Source organism: Cherax quadricarinatus, chromosome 1 (genome assembly GCF_038502225.1).
Source record: "Cherax quadricarinatus isolate ZL_2023a chromosome 1, ASM3850222v1, whole genome shotgun sequence".
In the NCBI taxonomy this organism is placed as follows: Eukaryota; Metazoa; Arthropoda; class Malacostraca; order Decapoda; family Parastacidae; genus Cherax; species Cherax quadricarinatus.
The window spans coordinates 32,570,973-32,593,034 of record NC_091292.1 but is presented as its reverse complement, the minus strand read 5'-3'; the positions used below and the strand labels follow the sequence as shown (position 1 = coordinate 32,593,034).

Here is a 22,062-nt window from a genome sequence, read left to right as displayed (position 1 = left end):
TGTAGAACAGGCAGGGAGTGTAGAACAGGCAGGGAGTGTAGAACAGGCAGGGAGTGTAGAACAGGCAGGGAGTGTAGAACAGGCAGGGAGTGTAGAACATGCAGGGAGTGTAGAACATGCAGGGAGTGTAGAACATGCAGGGAGTGTAGAACATGCAGGGAGTGTAGAACAGGCAGGGAGTGTAGAACAGGCAGGGAGTGTAGAACATGCAGGGAGTGTAGAACAGGCAGGGAGTGTAGAACATGCAGGGAGTGTAGAACAGGCAGGGAGTGTAGAACATGCAGGGAGTGTAGAACAGGCAGGGAGTGTAGAACATGCAGGGAGTGTAGAACATGCAGGGAGTGTAGAACATGCAGGGAGTGTAGAACAGGCAGGGAGTGTAGAACATGCAGGGAGTGTAGAACAGGCAGGGAGTGTAGAACAGGCAGGGAGTGTAGAACAGGCAGGGAGTGTAGAACAGGCAGGGAGTGTAGAACATGCAGGGAGTGTAGAACAGGCAGGGAGTGTAGAACAGGCAGGGAGTGTAGAACAGGCAGGGAGTGTAGAACAGGCAGGGAGTGTAGAACAGGCAGGGAGTGTAGAACAGGCAGGGAGTGTAGAACAGGCAGGGAGTGTAGAACATGCAGGGAGTGTAGAACATGCAGGGAGTGTAGAACATGCAGGGAGTGTAGAACAGGCAGGGAGTGTAGAACAGGCAGGGAGTGTAGAACAGGCAGGGAGTGTAGAACAGGCAGGGAGTGTAGAACAGGCAGGGAGTGTAGAACATGCAGGGAGTGTAGAACATGCAGGGAGTGTAGAACATGCAGGGAGTGTAGAACATGCAGGGAGTGTAGAACATGCAGGGAGTGTAGAACATGCAGGGAGTGTAGAACATGCAGGGAGTGTAGAACATGCAGGGAGTGTAGAACAGGCAGGGAGTGTAGAACAGGCAGGGAGTGTAGAACATGCAGGGAGTGTAGAACATGCAGGCAGGGAGTGTAGAACAGGCAGGGAGTGTAGAACAGGCAGGGAGTGTAGAACAGGCAGGGAGTGTAGAACAGGCAGGGAGTGTAGAACAGGCAGGGAGTGTAGAACAGGCAGGGAGTGTAGAACAGGCAGGGAGTGTAGAACAGGCAGGGAGTGTAGAACATGCAGGGAGTGTAGAACATGCAGGGAGTGTAGAACATGCAGGGAGTGTAGAACAGGCAGGGAGTGTAGAACAGGCAGGGAGTGTAGAACAGGCAGGGAGTGTAGAACAGGCAGGGAGTGTAGAACAGGCAGGGAGTGTAGAACAGGCAGGGAGTGTAGAACATGCAGGGAGTGTAGAACATGTAGAACAGGCAGAGTGTAGAACATGCAGGGAGTGTAGAACAGGCAGGGAGTGTAGAACATGCAGGGAGTGTAGAACAGGCAGGGAGTGTAGAACATGCAGGGAGTGTAGAACAGGCAGGGAGTGTAGAACAGGCAGGGAGTGTCGAGTGTAGAACATGCAGGGAGTGTAGAACATGCAGGGAGTGTAGAACAGGCAGGGAGTGTAGAACATGCAGGGAGTGTAGAACAGGCAGGGAGTGTAGAACAGGCAGGGAGTGTAGAACAGGCAGGGAGTGTAGAACAGGCAGGGAGTGTAGAACAGGCAGGGAGTGTAGAACAGGCAGGGAGTGTAGAACATGCAGGGAGTGTAGAACAGGCAGGGAGTGTAGAACAGGCAGGGAGTGTAGAACATGCAGGGAGTGTAGAACATGCAGGGAGTGTAGAACATGCAGGGAGTGTAGAACATGCAGGGAGTGTAGAACATGCAGGGAGTGTAGAACATGCAGGGAGTGTAGAACATGCAGGGAGTGTAGAACATGCAGGGAGTGTAGAACATGCAGGGAGTGTAGAACAGGCAGGGAGTGTAGAACAGGCAGGGAGTGTAGAACATGCAGGGAGTGTAGAACATGCAGGGAGTGTAGAACATGCAGGGAGTGTAGAACATGCAGGGAGTGTAGAACAGGCAGGGAGTGTAGAACAGGCAGGGAGTGTAGAACATGCAGGGAGTGTAGAACATGCAGGGAGTGTAGAACAGGCAGGGAGTGTAGAACATGCAGGGAGTGTAGAACATGCAGGGAGTGTAGAACAGGCAGGGAGTGTAGAACAGGCAGGGAGTGTAGAACAGGCAGGGAGTGTAGAACATGCAGGGAGTGTAGAACATGCAGGGAGTGTAGAACATGCAGGGAGTGTAGAACCTGCAGTGTAGAACAGGCAGTGAGTGTAGAACAGGCATGGAGTGTAGAACAGGCAGGGAGTGTAGAACAGGCAGGAAGTGTAGAACAGGCAGGGAGTGTAGAACAGGCAGGGAGTGTAGAACAGGGGAGTGTAGAACATGCAGGGAGTGTAGAACATGCAGGGAGTGTAGAACAGGCAGGGAGTGTAGAACATGCAGGGAGTGTAGAACAGGCAGGGAGTGTAGAACAGGCAGGGAGTGTAGAACAGGCAGGGAGTGTAGAACAGGCAGGGAGTGTAGAACAGGCAGGGAGTGTAGAACATGCAGGGAGTGTAGAACAGGCAGGGAGTGTAGAACAGGCAAGGAGTGTAGAACAGGCAGGGACTGTAGAACAGGCAGGGAGTGTAGAACAGGGAGTGTAGAACAGGGAGTGTAGAACATGCAGGGAGTGTAGAACAGGGAGTGTAGAACAGGCAGGGAGTGTAGAACATGCAGGGAGTGTAGAACAGGCAGGGAGTGTAGAACATGCAGGGAGTGTAGAACAGGCAGGGAGTGTAGAACATGCAGGGAGTGTAGAACAGGCAGGGAGTGTAGAACATGCAGGGAGTGTAGAACATGCAGGGAGTGTAGAACATGCAGGGAGTGTAGAACAGGCAGGGAGTGTAGAACAGGCAGGGAGTGTAGAACAGGCAGGGAGTGTAGAACAGGCAGGGAGTGTAGAACAGGCAGGGAGTGTAGAACAGGCAGGGAGTGTAGAACAGGCAGGGAGTGTAGAACAGGCAGGCAGGGAGTGTAGAACAGGCAGGGAGTGTAGAACAGGCAGGGAGTGCAGTACAGGCAGGGAGTGCAGAACATGCAGGGAGTGTAGAACATGCAGGGAGTGTAGAACATGCAGGGAGTGTAGAACAGCAGGGAGTGTAGAACAGGCAGGGAGTGTAGAACAGGCAGGGAGTGTAGAACATGCAGGGAGTGTAGAACATGCAGGGAGTGTAGAACATGCAGGGAGTGTAGAACATGCAGGGAGTGTAGAACATGCAGGGAGTGTAGAACATGCAGGGAGTGTAGAACATGCAGGGAGTGTAGAACATGCAGGGAGTGTAGAACATGCAGGGAGTGTAGAACAGGCAGGGAGTGTAGAACATGCAGGGAGTGTAGAACATGCAGGGAGTGTAGAACATGCAGGGAGTGTAGAACATGCAGGGAGTGTAGAACATGCAGGGAGTGTAGAACAGGCAGGGAGTGTAGAACAGGCAGGGAGTGTAGAACATGCAGGGAGTGTAGAACAGGCAGGGAGTGTAGAACAGGCAGGGAGTGTAGAACAGGCAGGGAGTGTAGAACAGGCAGGGAGTGTAGAACATGCAGGGAGTGTAGAACAGGCAGGGAGTGTAGAACAGGCAGGGAGTGTAGAACATGCAGGGAGTGTAGAACAGGCAGGGAGTGTAGAACAGGCAGGGAGTGTAGAATATGCAGGGAGTGTAGAACAGGCAGGGAGTGTAGAACATGGGGAGTGTAGAACAGGGGGTGTAAACATGCAGGGAGTGTAGAACATGCAGGGAGTGTAGAACATGCAGGGAGTGTAGAACATGCAGGGAGTGTAGAACATGCAGGGAGTGTAGAACAGGCAGGGAGTGTAGAACATGCAGGGAGTGTAGAACAGGCAGGGAGTGTAGAACATGCAGGGAGTGTAGAACATGCAGGGAGTGTAGAACATGCAGGGAGTGTAGAACATGCAGGGAGTGTAGAACATGCAGGGAGTGTAGAACAGGCAGGGAGTGTAGAACAGGCAGGGAGTGTAGAACAGGCAGGGAGTGTAGAACAGGCAGGGAGTGTAGAACAGGCAGGGAGTGTAGAACAGGCAGGGAGTGTAGAACAGGCAGGGAGTGTAGAACAGGCAGGGAGTGTAGAACAGGCAGGGAGTGTAGAACAGGGGAGTGTAGAACAGGCAGGGAGTGTAGAACAGGCAGGGAGTGTAGAACATGCAGGGAGTGTAGAACATGCAGGGAGTGTAGAACAGGCAGGGAGTGTAGAACAGGGAGTGTAGAACAGGCAGGGAGTGTAGAACAGGGGAGTGTAGAACAGGCAGGGAGTGTAGAACAGGCAGGGAGTGTAGAACAGGCAGGGAGTGTAGAACATGCAGGGAGGAGTGTAGAACATGCAGGGAGTGTAGAACAGGCAGGGAGTGTAGAACAGGCAGGGAGTGTAGAACAGGCAGGGAGTGTAGAACAGGCAGGGAGTGTAGAACATGCAGGGAGTGTAGAACATGCAGGGAGTGTAGAACATGCAGGGAGTGCAGAACATGCAGGGAGTGTGTAGAACATGCAGGGAGTGTAGAACATGCAGGGAGTGTGGAGAACAGGCAGGGAGTGTAGAACAGGCAGGGAGTGTAGAACAGGCAGGGAGTGTAGAACAGGCAGGGCGTGTAGAACAGGCATGTAGTGTAGAACAGGCAGGGAGTGTAGAACAGGCAGGGAGTGTAGAACAGGCAGGGAGTGTAGAACAGGCAGGAAGTGTAGAACAGGCAGGGAGTGTAGAACAGGCAGGGAGTGTAGAACAGGGAGTGTAGAACAGGCAAGGAGTGTAGAACATGCAGGGAGTGTAGAACAGGCAGGGAGTGTAGAACATGCAGGGAGTGTAGAACATGCAGGGAGTGTAGAACATGCAGGGAGTGTAGAACAGGCAGGGAGTGTAGAACATGCAGGGAGTGTAGAACAGGCAGGGAGTGTAGAACATGCAGGGAGTGTAGAACAGGCAGGGAGTGTAGAACAGGCAGGGAGTGTAGAACATGCAGGGAGTGTAGAACATGCAGGGAGTGTAGAACATGCAGGGAGTGTAGAACAGGCAGGGAGTGTAGAACAGAGGGAGTGTAGAACAGGCAGGGAGTGTAGAACAGGCAGGGAGTGTAGAACATGCAGGGAGTGTAGAACATGCAGGGAGTGGGAGTAGAACAGGCAGGGAGTGTAGAACAGGCAGAGAGTGTAGAACAGGCAGGGAGTGTAGAACAGGCAGGGAGTGTAGAACAGGCAGAGAGTGTAGAACAGGCAGGGAGTGTAGAACATGCAGGGAGTGTAGAACATGCAGGGAGTGTAGAACAGCAGGGAGTGTAGAACATGCAGGGGGTGTAGAACAGGCAGGGAGTGTAGAACAGGCAGGGAGTGTAGAACAGGCAGGGAGTGTAGAACAGGCAGGGAGTGGCGAACAGGCAGGGAGTGTAGAACAGGCAGGGAGTGTGGAACGGGCAGGGAGTGTAGAACAGGCAGGGAGTGTAGAACTGGCAGGGAGTGTAGAACATGCAGGGAGTGTAGAACAGGCAGGGAGTGTAGAACATGCAGGGAGTGTAGAACATGCAGGGAGTGTAGAACATGCAGGGAGTGTAGAACAGGCAGGGAGTGTAGAACATGCAGGGAGTGTAGAACAGGCAGGGAGTGTAGAACATGCAGGGAGTGTAGAACAGGCAGGGAGTGTAGAACATGCAGGGAGTGTAGAACAGGCAGGGAGTGTAGAACATGCAGGGAGTGTAGAACATGCAGGGAGTGTAGAACATGCAGGGAGTGTAGAACAGGCAGGGAGTGTAGAACAGGCAGGGAGTGTAGAACAGGCAGGGAGTGTAGAACAGGCAGGGAGTGTAGAACAGGCAGGGAGTGTAGAACAGGCAGGGAGTGTAGAACAGGCAGGGAGTGTAGAACATGCAGGGAGTGTAGAACATGCAGGGAGTGTAGAACATGCAGGGAGTGTAGAACAGGCAGGGAGTGTAGAACAGGCAGGGAGTGTAGAACAGGCAGGGAGTGTAGAACAGGCAGGGAGTGTAGAACATGCAGGGAGTGTAGAACATGCAGGGAGTGTAGAACATGCAGGGAGTGTAGAACATGCAGGGAGTGTAGAACATGCAGGGAGTGTAGAACATGCAGGGAGTGTAGAACATGCAGGGAGTGTAGAACATGCAGGGAGTGTAGAACATGCAGGGAGTGTAGAACATGCAGGGAGTGTAGAACAGGCAGGGAGTGTAGAACATGCAGGGAGTGTAGAACATGCAGGGAGTGTAGAACATGCAGGGAGTGTAGAACAGGCAGGGAGTGTAGAACAGGCAGGGAGTGTAGAACATGCAGGGAGTGTAGAACATGCAGGGAGTGTAGAACATGCAGGGAGTGTAGAACAGGCAGGGAGTGTAGAACAGGCAGGGAGTGTAGAACAGGCAGGGAGTGTAGAACAGGCAGGGAGTGTAGAACAGGCAGGGAGTGTAGAACAGGCAGGGAGTGTAGAACAGGCAGGGAGTGTAGAACAGGCAGGGAGTGTAGAACTGGCAGGGAGTGTAGAACATGTAGAACAGGGGGAGTGTAGAACAGGCAGGGAGTGTAGAACATGCAGTGAGTGTAGAACTGGCAGGGAGTGTAGAACAGGCAGGGAGTGTAGAACATGCAGGGAGTGTAGAACAGGCAGGGAGTGTAGAACATGCAAGGAGTGTAGAACAGGCAGGGAGTGTAGAACATGCAGGGAGTGTAGAACAGGCAGGGAGTGTAGAACATGCAGGGAGTGTAGAACATGCAGGGAGTGTAGAACAGGCAGGGAGTGTAGAACAGGCAGGGAGTGTAGAACAGGCAGGGAGTGGAGAACAGGCAGGCAGAGTGTAGAACAGGCAGGTAGTGTAGAACATGCAGGGAGTGTAGAACAGCAGGGAGTGTAGAACAGGGGAGTGTAGAACAGGCAGGGAGTGTGGAACATGCAGGGAGTGTAGAACATGCAGGGAGTGTAGAACAGGCAGGGAGTGTAGAACAGGCAGGGAGTGTAGAACATGCAGGGAGTGTAGAACATGCAGGGAGTGTAGAACAGGCAGGGAGTGTAGAACAGGCAGGGAGTGTAGAACATGCAGGGAGTGTAGAACATGCAGGGAGTGTAGAACATGCAGGGAGTGTAGAACAGGCAGGGAGTGTAGAACAGGCAGGGAGTGTAGAACAGGCAGGGAGTGTAGAACAGGCAGGGAGTGTAGAACAGGCAGGGAGTGTAGAACATGCAGGGAGTGTAGAACATGCAGGGAGTGTAGAACATGCAGGGAGTGCAGAACATGCAGGGAGTGTAGAACATGCAGGGAGTGTAGAACATGCAGGGAGTGTAAAACATGCAGGGAGTGTAGAACATGCAGGGAGTGTAGAACAGGCAGGGAGTGTAGAACATGCAGGGAGTGTAGAACATGCAGGGAGTGTAGAACAGGCAGGGAGTGTAGAACAGGCAGGGAGTGTAGAACAGGCAGGGAGTGTAGAACATGCAGGGAGTGTAGAACATGCAGGGAGTGTAGAACATGCAGGGAGTGTAGAACATGCAGGGAGTGTAGAACAGGCAGGGAGTGTAGAACAGGCAGGGTAGTGTAGAACAGGGGAGTGTAGAACAGGGAGTGTAGAACATGCAGGGAGTGTAGAACAGGCAGGGAGTGTAGAACAGGCAGGGAGTGTAGAACAGGCAGGGAGTGTAGAACATGCAGGGAGTGTAGAACATGCAGGGAGTGTAGAACAGGCAGGGAGTGTAGAACATGCAGGGGGTGTAGAACAGGCAGGGAGTGTAGAACAGGCAGGGAGTGTAGAACAGGCAGGGAGTGTAGAACAGGCAGGGAGTGTAGAACAGGCAGGGAGTGTAGAACATGCAGGGAGTGTAGAACAGGCAGGGAGTGTAGAACAGGCAGGGAGTGTAGAACAGGCAGGGAGTGTAGAACAGGCAGGGAGTGTAGAACAGGCAGGGAGTGTAGAACGGGCAGGGAGTGTAGAACATGCAGGGAGTGTAGAACGGGCAGGGAGTGTAGAACAGGCAGGGAGTGTAGAACATGCAGGGAGTGTAGAACAGGCAGGGAGTGTAGAACATGCAGGGAGTGTAGAACAGGCAGGGAGTGTAGAACATGCAGGGAGTGTAGAACATGCAGGGAGTGTAGAACATGCAGGGAGTGTAGAACAGGCAGGGAGTGTAGAACATGCAGGGAGTGTAGAACAGGCAGAGAGTGTAGAACAGGCAGGGAGTGTAGAACAGGCAGGGAGTGTAGAACAGGCAGGGAGTGTAGAACAGGCAGGGAGTGTGGAACATGCAGGGAGTGTAGAACATGCAGGGAGTGTAGAACAGGCAGGGAGTGTAGAACAGGCAGGGAGTGTAGAACATGCAGGGAGTGTAGAACATGCAGGGAGTGTAGAACATGCAGGGAGTGTAGAACAGGCAGGGAGTGTAGAACAGGCAGGGAGTGTAGAACATGCAGGGAGTGTAGAACATGCAGGGAGTGTAGAACATGCAGGGAGTGTAGAACATGCAGGGAGTGTAGAACAGGCAGGGAGTGTAGAACAGGCAGGGAGTGTAGAACAGGCAGGGAGTGTAGAACATGCAGGGAGTGTAGAACATGCAGGGAGTGTAGAACATGCAGGGAGTGTAGAACATGCAGGGAGTGTAGAACAGGCAGGGAGTGTAGAACAGGCAGGGAGTGTAGAACAGGCAGGGAGTGTAGAACAGGCAGGGAGTGTAGAACAGGCAGGGAGTGTAGAACAGGCAGGGAGTGTAGAACAGGCAGGGAGTGTAGAACATGCAGGGAGTGTAGAACATGCAGGGAGTGTAGAACAGGCAGGGAGTGTAGAACAGGCAGGGAGTGTAGAACAGGCAGGGAGTGTAGAACAGGCAGGGAGTGTAGAACAGGCAGGGAGTGTAGAACAGGCAGGGAGTGTAGAACAGGCAGGGAGTGTAGAACATGCAGGGAGTGTAGAACATGCAGGGAGTGTAGAACAGGCAGGGAGTGTAGAACAGGCAGGGAGTGTAGAACAGGCAGGGAGTGTAGAATATGCAGGGAGTGTAGAACAGGCAGGGAGTGTAGAACAGGCAAGGAGTGTAGAATATGCAGGGAGTGTAGAACAGGCAGGGAGTGTAGAACAGGCAGGGGGTGTAGAACATGCAGGGAGTGTAGAACATGCAGGGAGTGTAGAACATGCAGGGAGTGTAGAACATGCAGGGAGTGTAGAACATGCAGGGAGTGTAGAACAGGCAGGGAGTGTAGAACATGCAGGGAGTGTAGAACATGCAGGGAGTGTAGAACATGCAGGGAGTGTAGAACATGCAGGGAGTGAAGAACAGGCAGGGAGTGTAGAACATGCAGGGGGTGTAGAACAGGCAGGGAGTGTAGAACAGGCAGGGAGTGTAGAACATGCAGGGAGTGTAGAACATGCAGGGAGTGTAGAACAGGCAGGGAGTGTAGAACAGGCAGGGAGTGTAGAACAGGCAGGGAGTGTAGAACAGGCAGGGAGTGTAGAACAGGCAGGGAGTGTAGAACAGGCAGGGAGTGTAGAACAGGCAGGGAGTGTAGAACAGGCAGGGAGTGTAGAACATGCAGGGAGTGTAGAACATGCAGGGAGTGTAGAACAGGCAGGGAGTGTAGAGCAGGCAGGGAGTGTAGAACGGGCAGGGAGAGTAGAACGGGCAGGGAGTGTAGAACGGGCAGGGAGTGTAGAACATGCAGGGAGTGTAGAACAGGCAGGGAGTGTAGAACAGGCAGGGAGTGTAGAACAGGCAGGGAGTGTAGAACATGCAGGAAGTGTAGAACAGGCAGGGAGTGTAGAACAGGCAGGGAGTGTGGAACATGCAGGGAGTGTAGAACATGCAGGGAGTGTAGAACAGGCAGGGAGTGTAGAACAGGCAGGGAGTGTAGAACATGCAGGGAGTGTAGAACAGGCAGGGAGTGTAGAACAGGCAGGGAGTGTAGAACATGCAGGGAGTGTAGAACATGCAGGGAGTGTAGAACATGCAGGGAGTGTAGAACATGCAGGGAGTGTAGAACAGGCAGGGAGTGTAGAACAGGCAGGAAGTGTAGAACAGGCAGGGAGTGTAGAACAGGCAGGGAGTGTAGAACATGCAGGGAGTGTAGAACATGCAGGGAGTGTAGAACATGCAGGGAGTGTAGAACATGCAGGGAGTGTAGAACATGCAGGGAGTGCAGAACATGCAGGGAGTGTAGAACATGCAGGGAGTGTAGAACATGCAGGGAGTGTAAAACATGCAGGGAGTGTAGAACATGCAGGGAGTGTAGAACAGGCAGGGAGTGTAGAAGAAGCAGGGAGTGTAGAACATGCAGGGAGTGTAGAATATGCAGGGAGTGTAGAACAGGCAGGGAGTGTAGAACAGGCAGGGAGTGCAGAACATGCAGGGAGTGCAGAACATGCAGGGAGTGTAGAACAGGCAGGGAGTGTAGAACAGGCAGGGAGTGTAGAACAGGCAGGGAGTGTAGGACAGGCAGGGAGTGTAGAACATGCAGGGAGTGTAGAACATGCAGGGAGTGTAGAACAGGCAGGGAGTGTAGAACATGCAGGGAGTGTAGAAAAGGCAGGGAGTGTAAACATGCAGGGAGTGTAGAACATGCAGGGAGTGTAGAACATGCAGGGAGTGTATAACAGACAGGGAGTGTAGAACATGCAGGGAGTGTAGAACAGGCAGGGAGTGTAGAACATGCAGGGAGTGTAGAACAGGCAGGGAGTGTAGAACAGGCAGGGAGTGTAGAACATGCAGGGAGTGTAGAACATGCAGGGAGTGTAGAACATGCAGGGAGTGTAGAACATGCAGGGAGTGTAGAACAGGCAGGGAGTGTAGAACAGGCAGAAAGTGTAGAACATGTAGGGAGTGTAGAACATGCAGGGAGTGTAGAACATGCTGGGAGTGTAGAACATGCTGGGAGTGTAGAACATGCAGGGAGTGTAGAACAGGCAGGGAGTGTAGAACAGGCAGGGAGTGTAGAACAGGCAGGGAGTGTAGAACAGGCAGGGAGTGTAGAACAGGCAGGGGGTGTAGAACATGCAGGGAGTGTAGAACATGCAGGGAGTGTAGAACATGCAGGGAGTGTAGAACAAGCAGGGAGTGTAGAACATGCAGGGGGTGTAGAACAGGCAGGGAGTGTAGAACAGGCAGGGAGTGTAGAACATGCGGAGAGTGTAGAACAGGCAGGGAGTGTAGAACAGGCAGGGAGTGTAGAACATGCAGGGAGTGTAGAACAGGCAGGGAGTGTAGAACAGGCAGGGAGTGTAGAACAGGCAGGGAGTGTAGAACGGGCAGGGAGTGTAGAACATGCAGGGAGTGTAGAACGGGCAGGGAGTGTAGAACATGCAGGGAGTGTAGAACGGGCAGGGAGTGTAGAACAGGCAGGGAGTGTAGAACATGCAGGGAGTGTAGAACAGGCAGGGAGTGTAGAACATGCAAGGAGTGTAGAACAGGCAGGGAGTGTAGAACATGCAGGGAGTGTAGAACAGGCAGGGAGTGTAGAACATGCAGGGAGTGTAGAACATGCAGGGAGTGTAGAACATGCAGGGAGTGTAGAACATGCAGGGAGTGTAGAACAGGCAGGGAGTGTAGAACAGGCAGGGAGTGTAGAACATGCAGGGAGTGTAGAACAGGCAGGGAGTGTAGAACATGCAGGGAGTGTAGAACAGGCAGGGAGTGTAGAACATGCAGGGAGTGTAGAACATGCAGGGAGTGTAGAACAGGCAGGGAGTGTAGAACAGGCAGGGAGTGTAGAACATGCAGGGAGTGTAGAACATGCAGGGAGTGTAGAACATGCAGGGAGTGTAGAACATGCAGGGAGTGTAGAACATGCAGGGAGTGTAGAACATGCAGGGAGTGTAGAACAGGCAGGGAGTGTAGAACAGGCAGGGGGTGTAGAACATGCAGGGAGTGTAGAACATGCAGGGAGTGTAGAACATGCAGGGAGTGTAGAACATGCAGGGAGTGTAGAACAGGCAGGGAGTGTAGAACAGGCAGGGAGTGTAGAACGTGCAGGGAGTGTAGAACATGCAGGGAGTGTAGAACATGCAGGGAGTGTAGAACATGCAGGGAGTGTAGAACATGCAGGGGGTGTAGAACAGGCAGGGAGTGTAGAACAGGCAGGGAGTGTAGAACAGGCAGGGAGTGTAGAACAGGCAGGGAGTGTAGAACAGGCAGGGAGTGTAGAACAGGCAGGGAGTGTAGAACAGGCAGGGAGTGTAGAACAGGCAGGGAGTGTAGAACATGCAGGGAGTGTAGAACATGCAGGGAGTGTAGAACAGGCAGGGAGTGTAGAACAGGCAGGGAGTGTAGAACAGGCAGGGAGTGTAGAACAGGCAGGGAGTGTAGAACAGGCAGGGAGTGTAGAACAGGCAGGGAGTGTAGAACATGCAGGGAGTGTAGAACATGCAGGGAGTGTAGAACAGGCAGGGAGTGTAGAACAGGCAGGGAGTGTAGAACAGGCAGGGAGTGTAGAATATGCAGGGAGTGTAGAACAGGCAGGGAGTGTAGAACAGGCAAGGAGTGTAGAATATGCAGGGAGTGTAGAACAGGCAGGGAGTGTAGAACAGGCAGGGTGTGAACACATGCAGGGTGTGTAGAACATGCAGGGAGTGTAGAACATGCAGGGAGTGTAGAACATGCAGGGAGTGTAGAACATGCAGGGAGTGTAGAACAGGCAGGGAGTGTAGAACATGCAGGGAGTGTAGAACATGCAGGGAGTGTAGAACATGCAGGGAGTGTAGAACATGCAGGGAGTGTAGAACATGCAGGGAGTGTAGAACATGCAGGGAGTGAAGAACAGGCAGGGAGTGTAGAACATGCAGGGGGTGTAGAACATGCAGGGAGTGTAGAACATGCAGGGAGTGTAGAACATGCAGGGAGTGTAGAACATGCAGGGAGTGCAGAACATGCAGGGAGTGTAGAACATGCAGGGAGTGTAGAACATGCAGGGAGTGTAAAACATGCAGGGAGTGTAGAACATGCAGGGAGTGTAGAACAGGCAGGGAGTGTAGAAGAAGCAGGGAGTGTAGAACATGCAGGGAGTGTAGAATATGCAGGGAGTGTAGAACAGGCAGGGAGTGTAGAACAGGCAGGGAGTGCAGAACATGCAGGGAGTGTAGAACAGGCAGGGAGTGTAGAACAGGCAGGGAGTGTAGAACACGCAGGGAGTGTAGAACAGGCAGGGAGTGTAGAACATGCAGGGAGTGTAGAACATGCAGGGAGTGTAGAACAGGCAGGGAGTGTAGAACAGGCAGGGAGTGTAGAACAGGCAGGGAGTGTAAACATGCAGGGAGTGTAGAACATGCAGGGAGTGTAGAACATGCAGGGAGTGTATAACAGACAGGGAGTGTAGAACATGCAGGGAGTGTAGAACAGGCAGGGAGTGTAGAACATGCAGGGAGTGTAGAACAGGCAGGGAGTGTAGAACAGGCAGGGAGTGTAGAACATGCAGGGAGTGTAGAACATGCAGGGAGTGTAGAACATGCAGGGAGTGTAGAACAGGCAGGGAGTGTAGAACAGGCAGGGAGTGTAGAACAGGCAGAAAGTGTAGAACATGCAGGGAGTGTAGAACATGCAGGGAGTGTAGAACATGCTGGGAGTGTAGAACATGCTGGGAGTGTAGAACATGCAGGGAGTGTAGAACAGGCAGGGAGTGTAGAACAGGCAGGGAGTGTAGAACAGGCAGGGAGTGTAGAACAGGCAGGGAGTGTAGAACAGGCAGGGGGTGTAGAACATGCAGGGAGTGTAGAACATGCAGGGAGTGTAGAACATGCAGGGAGTGTAGAACAGGCAGGGAGTGTAGAACATGCAGGGGGTGTAGAACAGGCAGGGAGTGTAGAACAGGCAGGGAGTGTAGAACAGGCAGGGAGTGTAGAACAGGCAGGGAGTGTAGAACAGGCAGGGAGTGTAGAACATGCAGGGAGTGTAGAACAGGCAGGGAGTGTAGAACAGGCAGGGAGTGTAGAACAGGCAGGGAGTGTAGAACGGGCAGGGAGTGTAGAACATGCAGGGAGTGTAGAACGGGCAGGGAGTGTAGAACATGCAGGGAGTGTAGAACGGGCAGGGAGTGTAGAACGGGCAGGGAGTGTAGAACAGGCAGGGAGTGTAGAACATGCAGGGAGTGTAGAACAGGCAGGGAGTGTAGAACATGCAAGGAGTGTAGATCAGGCAGGGAGTGTAGAACATGCAGGGAGTGTAGAACAGGCAGGGAGTGTAGAACATGCAGGGAGTGTAGAACAGGCAGGGAGTGTAGAACATGCAGGGAGTGTAGAACAGGCAGGGAGTGTAGAACATGCAGGGAGTGTAGAACAGGCAGAGAGTGTAGAACAGGCAGGGAGTGTAGAACTGGCAGGGAGTGTAGAACAGGCAGGGAGTGTAGAACAGGCAGGGAGTGTAGAACAGGCAGGGAGTGTAGAACATGCAGGGAGTGTAGAACATGCAGGGAGTGTAGAACAGGCAGGGAGTGTAGAACAGGCAGGGAGTGTAGAACGGGCAGGGAGTGTAGAACGGGCAGGGAGTGTAGAACGGGCAGGGAGTGTAGAACATGCAGGGAGTGTAGAACAGGCAGGGAGTGTAGAACAGGCAGGGAGTGTAGAACAGGCAGGGAGTGTAGAACAGGCAGGGAGTGTAGAACATGCACGGAGTGTAGATCAGGCAGGGAGTGTGGAACATGCAGGGAGTGTAGAACATGCAGGGAGTGTAGAACAGGCAGGGAGTGTAGAACAGGCAGGGAGTGTAGAACATGCAGGGAGTGTAGAACAGGCAGGGAGTGTAGAACATGCAGGGAGTGTAGAACAGGCAGGGAGTGTAGAACAGGCAGGGAGTGTAGAACATGCAGGGAGTGTAGAACATGCAGGGAGTGTAGAACATGCAGGGAGTGTAGAACATGCAGGGAGTGTAGAACAGGCAGGGAGTGTAGAACAGGCAGGGAGTGTAGAACAGGCAGGGAGTGTAGAACAGGCAGGGAGTGTAGAACATGCAGGGAGTGTAGAACAGGCAGGGAGTGTAGAACAGGCTGGGAGTGTAGAACATGCAGGGAGTGTAGAACATGCAGGGAGTGTAGAACAGGCAGGGAGTGTAGAACAGGCAGGGAGTGTAGAACATGGAGTGTAGAACAGGCAGGGAGTGTAGAACAGGCAGGGAGTGTAGAACAGGCAGGGAGTGTGGAACATGCAGGGAGTGTAGAACATGCAGGGAGTGTAGAACATGCAGGGAGTGTAGAACAGGCAGGGAGTGTAGAACATGCAGGGAGTGTAGAACAGGCAGGGAGTGTAGAACAGGCAGGGAGTGTAGAACATGCAGGGAGTGTAGAACAGGCAGGGAGTGTAGAACATGCAGGGAGTGTAGAACAGGCAGGGAGTGTAGAACATGCAGGGAGTGTAGAACAGGCAGGGAGTGTAGAACATGCAGGGAGTGTAGAACATGCAGGGAGTGTAGAACAGGCAGGGAGTGTAGAACGTGCAGGGAGTGTAGAACATGCAGGGAGTGTAGGACAGGCAGGGAGTGTAGAACATGCAAGGAGTGTAGAACATGCAAGGAGTGTAGAACAGGCAGGGAGTGTAGAACATGCAGGGAGTGTAGAACAGGCAGGGAGTGTAGAACAGGCAGGGAGTGTAGAACAGGCAGGGAGTGTAGAACAGGCAGGGAGTGTAGAACAGGCAGGGAGTGTAGAACAGGCAGGGAGTGTAGAACAGGCAGGGAGTGTAGAACATGCAGGGAGTGTAGAACAGGCAGGGAGTGTAGAACAGGCAGGGAGTGTAGAACAGGCAGGTTTTGCCAGTGTTAAGTGTAAGTTTATTGGCTGTCATCCAAGTCGATATTTTGAGCAGCTCCTCGTTAACAATGGTGTTAAGAGAATGGGTTTCAGGTGTTGGGATCCTCGGTGCTTGATGGACTGCACAGGTTTCAATATAATACATCTGAAAAACGATTACTAAAAACCGAAGGCTTTGAATACAGTATTGGAAATACTTTCACGGATCTAACCACTAATTATTTGCCAAAAATAAAATAAACTTATACTGACTTTTCTAGTTGCCTTCTAGCAATACCTAGTGTGCGTCCTAATTAATTTTCATCAACTGCCACTAACTGTGTGGTATTCTTACAATGGCTTTTATTATTGTCTGACGCATGTTGATTGCAATTTCTTAACACTGGAAAGCTGTATAGCCCTTGTGGCTTAGCGCTTCTTTTTGATTATAATAATAATAACACTGGAAATCATTTACCAGGTATTTGTCCAGTTTATCCGTGTTTACTGTTCAAGTAATCAATTTTCAAGTTCTTTTAATACACATGGTCGTCTATATAAGTATTCTAAAAGTTAAGGTACATCAGAGCTTTTGCTCTGATGTCAGATAAATATTAAAGAAATCGAGGAAACAAAAAAGTCCAAACTTTCTACGGAAGCTATAATAGTTGTCAATTGTTTTAGTGTCAACATCAAGGGAGAGTGTTTGTAGATGAATGGTTCAGAGAACCGACATGTTGATAAATTAGACACATGTGCAACTCTTGGGTATCTTTATTGAGGAAACGTTTCGCCACACAGTGGCTTCATCAGTCCAAACGTAGGAGAAACTTGAAGAACAGGAGGAGAATGAGGTAATCAGTCCCTCAACCTTGAGTCGATGTGTTCAGTCCATCAATCTTGAATAGAATACGGCATATCAGCGGAGAAGCAGCTTATAAACCGTATGGCAGGAGAGATGCAGCAGTCATAGGTGGTGTCACATTTGTTCAATGTGGAAGTAGGTCGTGCCCAAGAATTAGGCAAGTGAAGAATTCCTAAGTATTAAGATCCCAAGAAGTCGCAGTGTCTGACAGATTTGTAGATGAATGGTTCAGAGAACCGACATGTTGATAAATACGTTTGGACTGATGAAGCCACTGTGTGGCGAAACGTTTCCTCAATAAAGATACCCAAGAGTTGCACATGTGTCTAATTTATCAACATGTCGGTTCTCTGAACCATTCATCTACAAATCTGTCAGACACTGCAACTTCTTGGGATCTCAAAGTTACCTACAAAAGAAATGTTCACTTTTATAAAGAGCAAAGACCCACCTGTAGAAGGACCTCTCAAGGGTTTCCACGACGGCATGACTTAGTCTCTGAATACAACTCTTCTGTGGTTGTTCAGGCACCTTCTCCACAGCTTCCTCCATTTTGACGGTGTCTTCGATCATTTCAAGTGATATGCACAACACAATGTCTACCAACAGATGCTTAACACTTTCATAAACTACAGCACATTCGACTGCACTTCAAGTGAGCAGTGAAGGCAACTTAATGTCACACTTTACAGAACGCACTGAACATTCTTGAACCAGAGACCAACAATACAAGGCATTAAGTGTGTTTTAGTGGACGAGGGACATCTCAATGGGACAATCAGTAAGTAAAGTATGTCCGTGATCTGCATTACGAACCTTGATTATCTTGTATCTTCTTAGTTCTTATCACATGCAGACAGATTAGGTCAGCCATTAAGAGAAAAAACACAAGCGAATACACTAATGACGTTGTGCTTACAACTTTAGCAATAACTTTTAACATACCTATCCTCCTAGATACCAAACACATTAAAAATAATGCAAATAATACAATATGAAGTTGATCAACAGCTTCAGTATGATATGAAGATGACTGATGTACGAGCATGTTTCAAGCCGAAATATTAATTTTAACGTTTTTAACGTATATATTCCCGCAAATAATTAACACTCCACGATTGTCATGTGTCACTCCTCTCTCTCAGTAATGAATGAACAAAAGAGCTGTCTAAGGTTATTATATATAATATAGAACACCTACTATCCTTATTTATTCCAACAGTTGGACTCTTCTGTTATGAAGATTCTGATAACAGATATGGCCACATTTAAGATCAAAGTTTCAAATTAGAGCGATAATTTTTTTTAGACGAACTAATCACTGACCTCTGACGTGAATAAACAGATAATAAATATTGATAAAATTTGGGTATTGATTTTTTATAAAGCAATTATGTATTTGACTGGTTATTTTACTTGTACATGCACTCTGCACGGTTACTTATATATGCACTTTGCCCCAGGCCCAGGCTCATGGAATACAGTGTTCATCAAGAACTGCAAGAAGCCCCTGTCACGTGCGTTCAGCATTCTATGGAGAGGGAGCATGGACACAGGGGTCGTCCCACACTCACTAAAAACAACAGACATAGCCCCATTCAACAAAGGTGGCAGTAAAGCAATTGCAGATAACTACAAACCATGTAATAACTACAGACCATATAAAAATCTTTGAAAGGGTTCTAAAAAGCAAGATCGCCACCCATCTAGATACCCATCAATTAAACAACCCAGGGCAACACGGGTTTAGAGCAGGTCTCTTCTGCCTGTCCCAGCTACTGGACCACTATGGCAAGGTCCTGGATGCTGTAGAGGATAAACAAAATGCAGATGTGGCATACATAGACTCTGCGAAAGCCTTCGACAAGTGCGACCACGATGTAATAGCGCACAAAATGCGTGATAAAGGAATAACAGGAAAAGTTGGTAGATGGATCTATAACTTCCTAACAAATAGAACACAAAAAGTAAAGGAAAATAAAGTCTGAGGCAGCTACAGTGAAAAGCTCTGTTTCCACCATCCTGTTCCTCATCCTCACATCCGAGACAGAAATGTAAGCCATGGCTCAATGTCTCCCTTTGCGGATGACACCCGAATTACCATAATAGTGTCCTCCATCGATGACACCACAACACTCCAAGCGGACATAAACCAAATCTTCAAATGGGCCGCTGAAAACAATATGAAGTTCAATGAATAGAAATTTCAACTACTCAAATATGGAAAACTTGAGGAAATTAAAACTGTATCAAGGTATACAACAAATTCTAACCACACAATAGAGCGAAAAAGTAATGTGAAGGACCTGGGAGTGATAATGTCGGAGGATCTCACCTTCAAAGACCACAACAATCATTCTACCTCATCTGCTAGAAAAATAATAGGATAGATAATGAGAACCTTCAGAACTAGGGACGCCAAGCCCATGATGATTCTCTTCAAATCGCTTGTTCTCCCTAGGTTGGAAAACTGCTCTACACTAACTGCCCCCTTCAAGGCAGGCGAAATTGCTGACCTGGAGAGTGTACAGGGAACTTTCACGGCACACACAAGTACGATAAAGCACCTAAATTACTGGGAACGGTCGAAGTCCCTTGATTTGTATTTCCTGGAACGCAGGGGAGAAAGATACATGATAATATGCACTTGGAAAATCCTAGAGGGATTAGTACCAAACTTGCACACGAAAATCACTCCCTACGAAAGCAAAAGACTCGACAGGAGATGCAACATTCCCCCAATGAAAAGCAGGGGCGCCACAAGTATACTAAGAGGCAACACAATAAGTGTCAGGGGCCTAAGACTGTTCAACTGCCTCCCAGCATACATAAGGGGAATTACCAATAGACCCCTGGCTGTCTTCAAGAAGGCGCTGGACAGGCACCTAAAGGGACCCTTTCATTTTTCTCAGCTCGAACGAAAAAATATTCGAAAAAATTCACAAATTGAGTTAATCTTATAGAAAAATAGTTTAACTCTCTGGCAACACACTGGTACAAGAATCATTGTTCTACGACATTCCTACAAGGAATATGGTCACTCTCTTGAACACTATGTGCTTAATTGTCCACTTATTGAGGAATACAGAGACAGACAGTATAATAACCTATGTGACATGTCAAGGTTTCTTATTAATGAAAATAAGATACCAGATATACTAAGCAAATTTCCTAAATTTGCTTGTAGCAGATAAGTGAACTATAGACATGTAGATATAAATCCATATGTATTCCTGTTAACCCTTTGGGGCCTAGTTCCTAGGCCTTTTGTGTATCCATATGCTCTTGCGATACCGTCCACAGGATGGATATGGGGTGCAAAATAAACTAGCCACTTCGGTGGCAAAATCTAAATCTCTACCAGGAATTATGGTCATTTAAAACACGTGAAGTAAAAGGACACAAGTGCAACTAATGTGACATTTTATTGTGGCAACGTTTCGCTCTCCAGGAACTTTATCAAGCAATTACAAACAATACATGGACACAGAGGGTATATATAGGCTCAGAGTGAGGTGCAATACTAGTGGTAGTGGTAGTGGTAGTAGTAGTAGTAGTAGTAGTAGTAGTAGTAGTAGTAGTAGTAGTAGTAGAAGTAGTGACAAAAGTTGTAGTAGTAGTAGTAATACAATATGGTAGAGCAATTAAATCGTACATGAGTAAAAGGATATAAAAGCTATTACTTGGGTAACATAAAAATAGGTAGGAGAAATATAGACTGGATAGAGGCAGCCTGTTTCAGTGTTCACTCTCTGTAATGTGCTTTGTGTAGTATAACAGGAGAGACTATGTGATGGCAGGGTTTACTGTTTTTAGGAGGATTCTTGCTAAGACTTCAGAGATGGTGAAGCTGCCGTTGTTTTGTTTAATTGTATTCGAAACAGCAATCAGTGCTGATTCAAGGCACTTGCGTCTGCGGAAATTAGTTTCTTTGATCACTAATTGGGCGTCCCTGAATTTCATGAGATGATTGGTGGAATTTCGGTGTTGTACACAGGCGTTGTTCAAGTTGTGATGAATGGTTTTGAAAACCGACAAGTTGAAGAATTGAGACACTTATGCAACACATGGGAATCTTTATTGAAGAAACGTTTCGCCACACAGTGGCTTCATCAGTCCAATACAAAGTAGAAATGGGTAAGGAGAGTAGAAGTATGAGGTAATCAGTCCCTCAACCTGGATTCGATGTGTTCAGTCCATCACTCTTGTAGTAAGTGCAGCATAGGGCCAGAGAGGTGGCTTATATACTGCGGTGAGATGAGTTGAAGCAGGAGGAGGCGGGATCTTAGTGGGACCTGCCACTAATGTAAGTAGGTCATCGTCCAAAGGTTTGGGCAAGCGTTGAAGTCTTTGTACCAAGATTCCATGATGTTGCAGTGTCTGACAGATGTGATGAATGGTTTTGAAAACCGACAAGTTGAAGAATTGAGACACTTATGCAACACATGGGAATCTTTATTGAAGAAACGTTTCGCCACACAGTGGCTTCATCAGTCCAATACAAAGTAGAAATGGGTAAGGAGAGTAGAAGTATGAGGTAATCAGTCCCTCAACCTGGATTCGATGTGTTCAGTCCATCACTCTTGTAGTAAGTGCAGCATAGGGCCAGAGAGGTGGCTTATATACTGCGGTGAGATGAGTTGAAGCAGGAGGAGGCGGGATCTTAGTGGGACCTGCCACTAATGTAAGTAGGTCATCGTCCAAAGGTTTGGGCAAGCGTTGAAGTCTTTGTACCAAGATTCCATGATGTTGCAGTGTCTGACAGATGTGATGAATGGTTTTGAAAACCGACAAGTTGAAGAATTGAGACACTTATGCAACACATGGGAATCTTTATTGAAGAAACGTTTCGCCACACAGTGGCTTCATCAGTCCAATACAAAGTAGAAATGGGTAAGGAGAGTAGAAGTATGAGGTAATCAGTCCCTCAACCTGGATTCGATGTGTTCAGTCCATCACTCTTGTAGTAAGTGCAGCATAGGGCCAGAGAGGTGGCTTATATACTGCGGTGAGATGAGTTGAAGCAGGAGGAGGCGGGATCTTAGTGGGACCTGCCACTAATGTAAGTAGGTCATCGTCCAAAGGTTTGGGCAAGCGTTGAAGTCTTTGTACCAAGATTCCATGATGTTGCAGTGTCTGACAGATGTGATGAATGGTTTTGAAAACCGACAAGTTGAAGAATTGAGACACTTATGCAACACATGGGAATCTTTATTGAAGAAACGTTTCGCCACACAGTGGCTTCATTAGTCCAATACAAAGTAGAAATGGGTAAGGAGAGTAGAAGTATGAGGTAATCAGTCCCTCAACCTGGATTCGATGTGTTCAGTCCATCACTCTTGTAGTAAGTGCAGCATAGGGCCAGAGAGGTGGCTTATATACTGCGGTGAGATGAGTTGAAGCAGGAGGAGGCGGGATCTTAGTGGGACCTGCCACTAATGTAAGTAGGTCATCGTCCAAAGGTTTGGGCAAGCGTTGAAGTCTTTGTACCAAGATTCCATGATG

The 22,062-nt window shown here is 49.4% G+C and overlaps 2 protein-coding genes across 2 annotated transcripts in view; one reads left to right on the top strand and one right to left on the bottom strand.

Annotated features, from left to right (window-relative positions):
- The window catches only part of LOC128685191 (NPC intracellular cholesterol transporter 1-like), a 157,905-nt gene extending 140,401 nt beyond the window's left edge, over positions 1 to 17,504 (bottom strand). Inside the window, exon 1 of the mRNA XM_070085711.1 lies at positions 17,009 to 17,504. Within this exon, the coding sequence (XP_069941812.1) occupies positions 17,009 to 17,130 (122 nt within the window). The 5' untranslated portion in view covers positions 17,131 to 17,504. The remainder of the gene's footprint in view (positions 1 to 17,008) is intronic.
- LOC128705840 (patched domain-containing protein 3-like) overlaps positions 17,327 to 22,062 on the top strand; it is a 79,111-nt gene continuing 74,375 nt past the window's right edge. Inside the window, exons 1-2 of the mRNA XM_070085705.1 lie at positions 17,327 to 17,338; positions 18,333 to 18,479. Of these exons, the coding sequence (XP_069941806.1) occupies positions 17,327 to 17,338; positions 18,333 to 18,479 (159 nt within the window). The remainder of the gene's footprint in view (positions 17,339 to 18,332; positions 18,480 to 22,062) is intronic.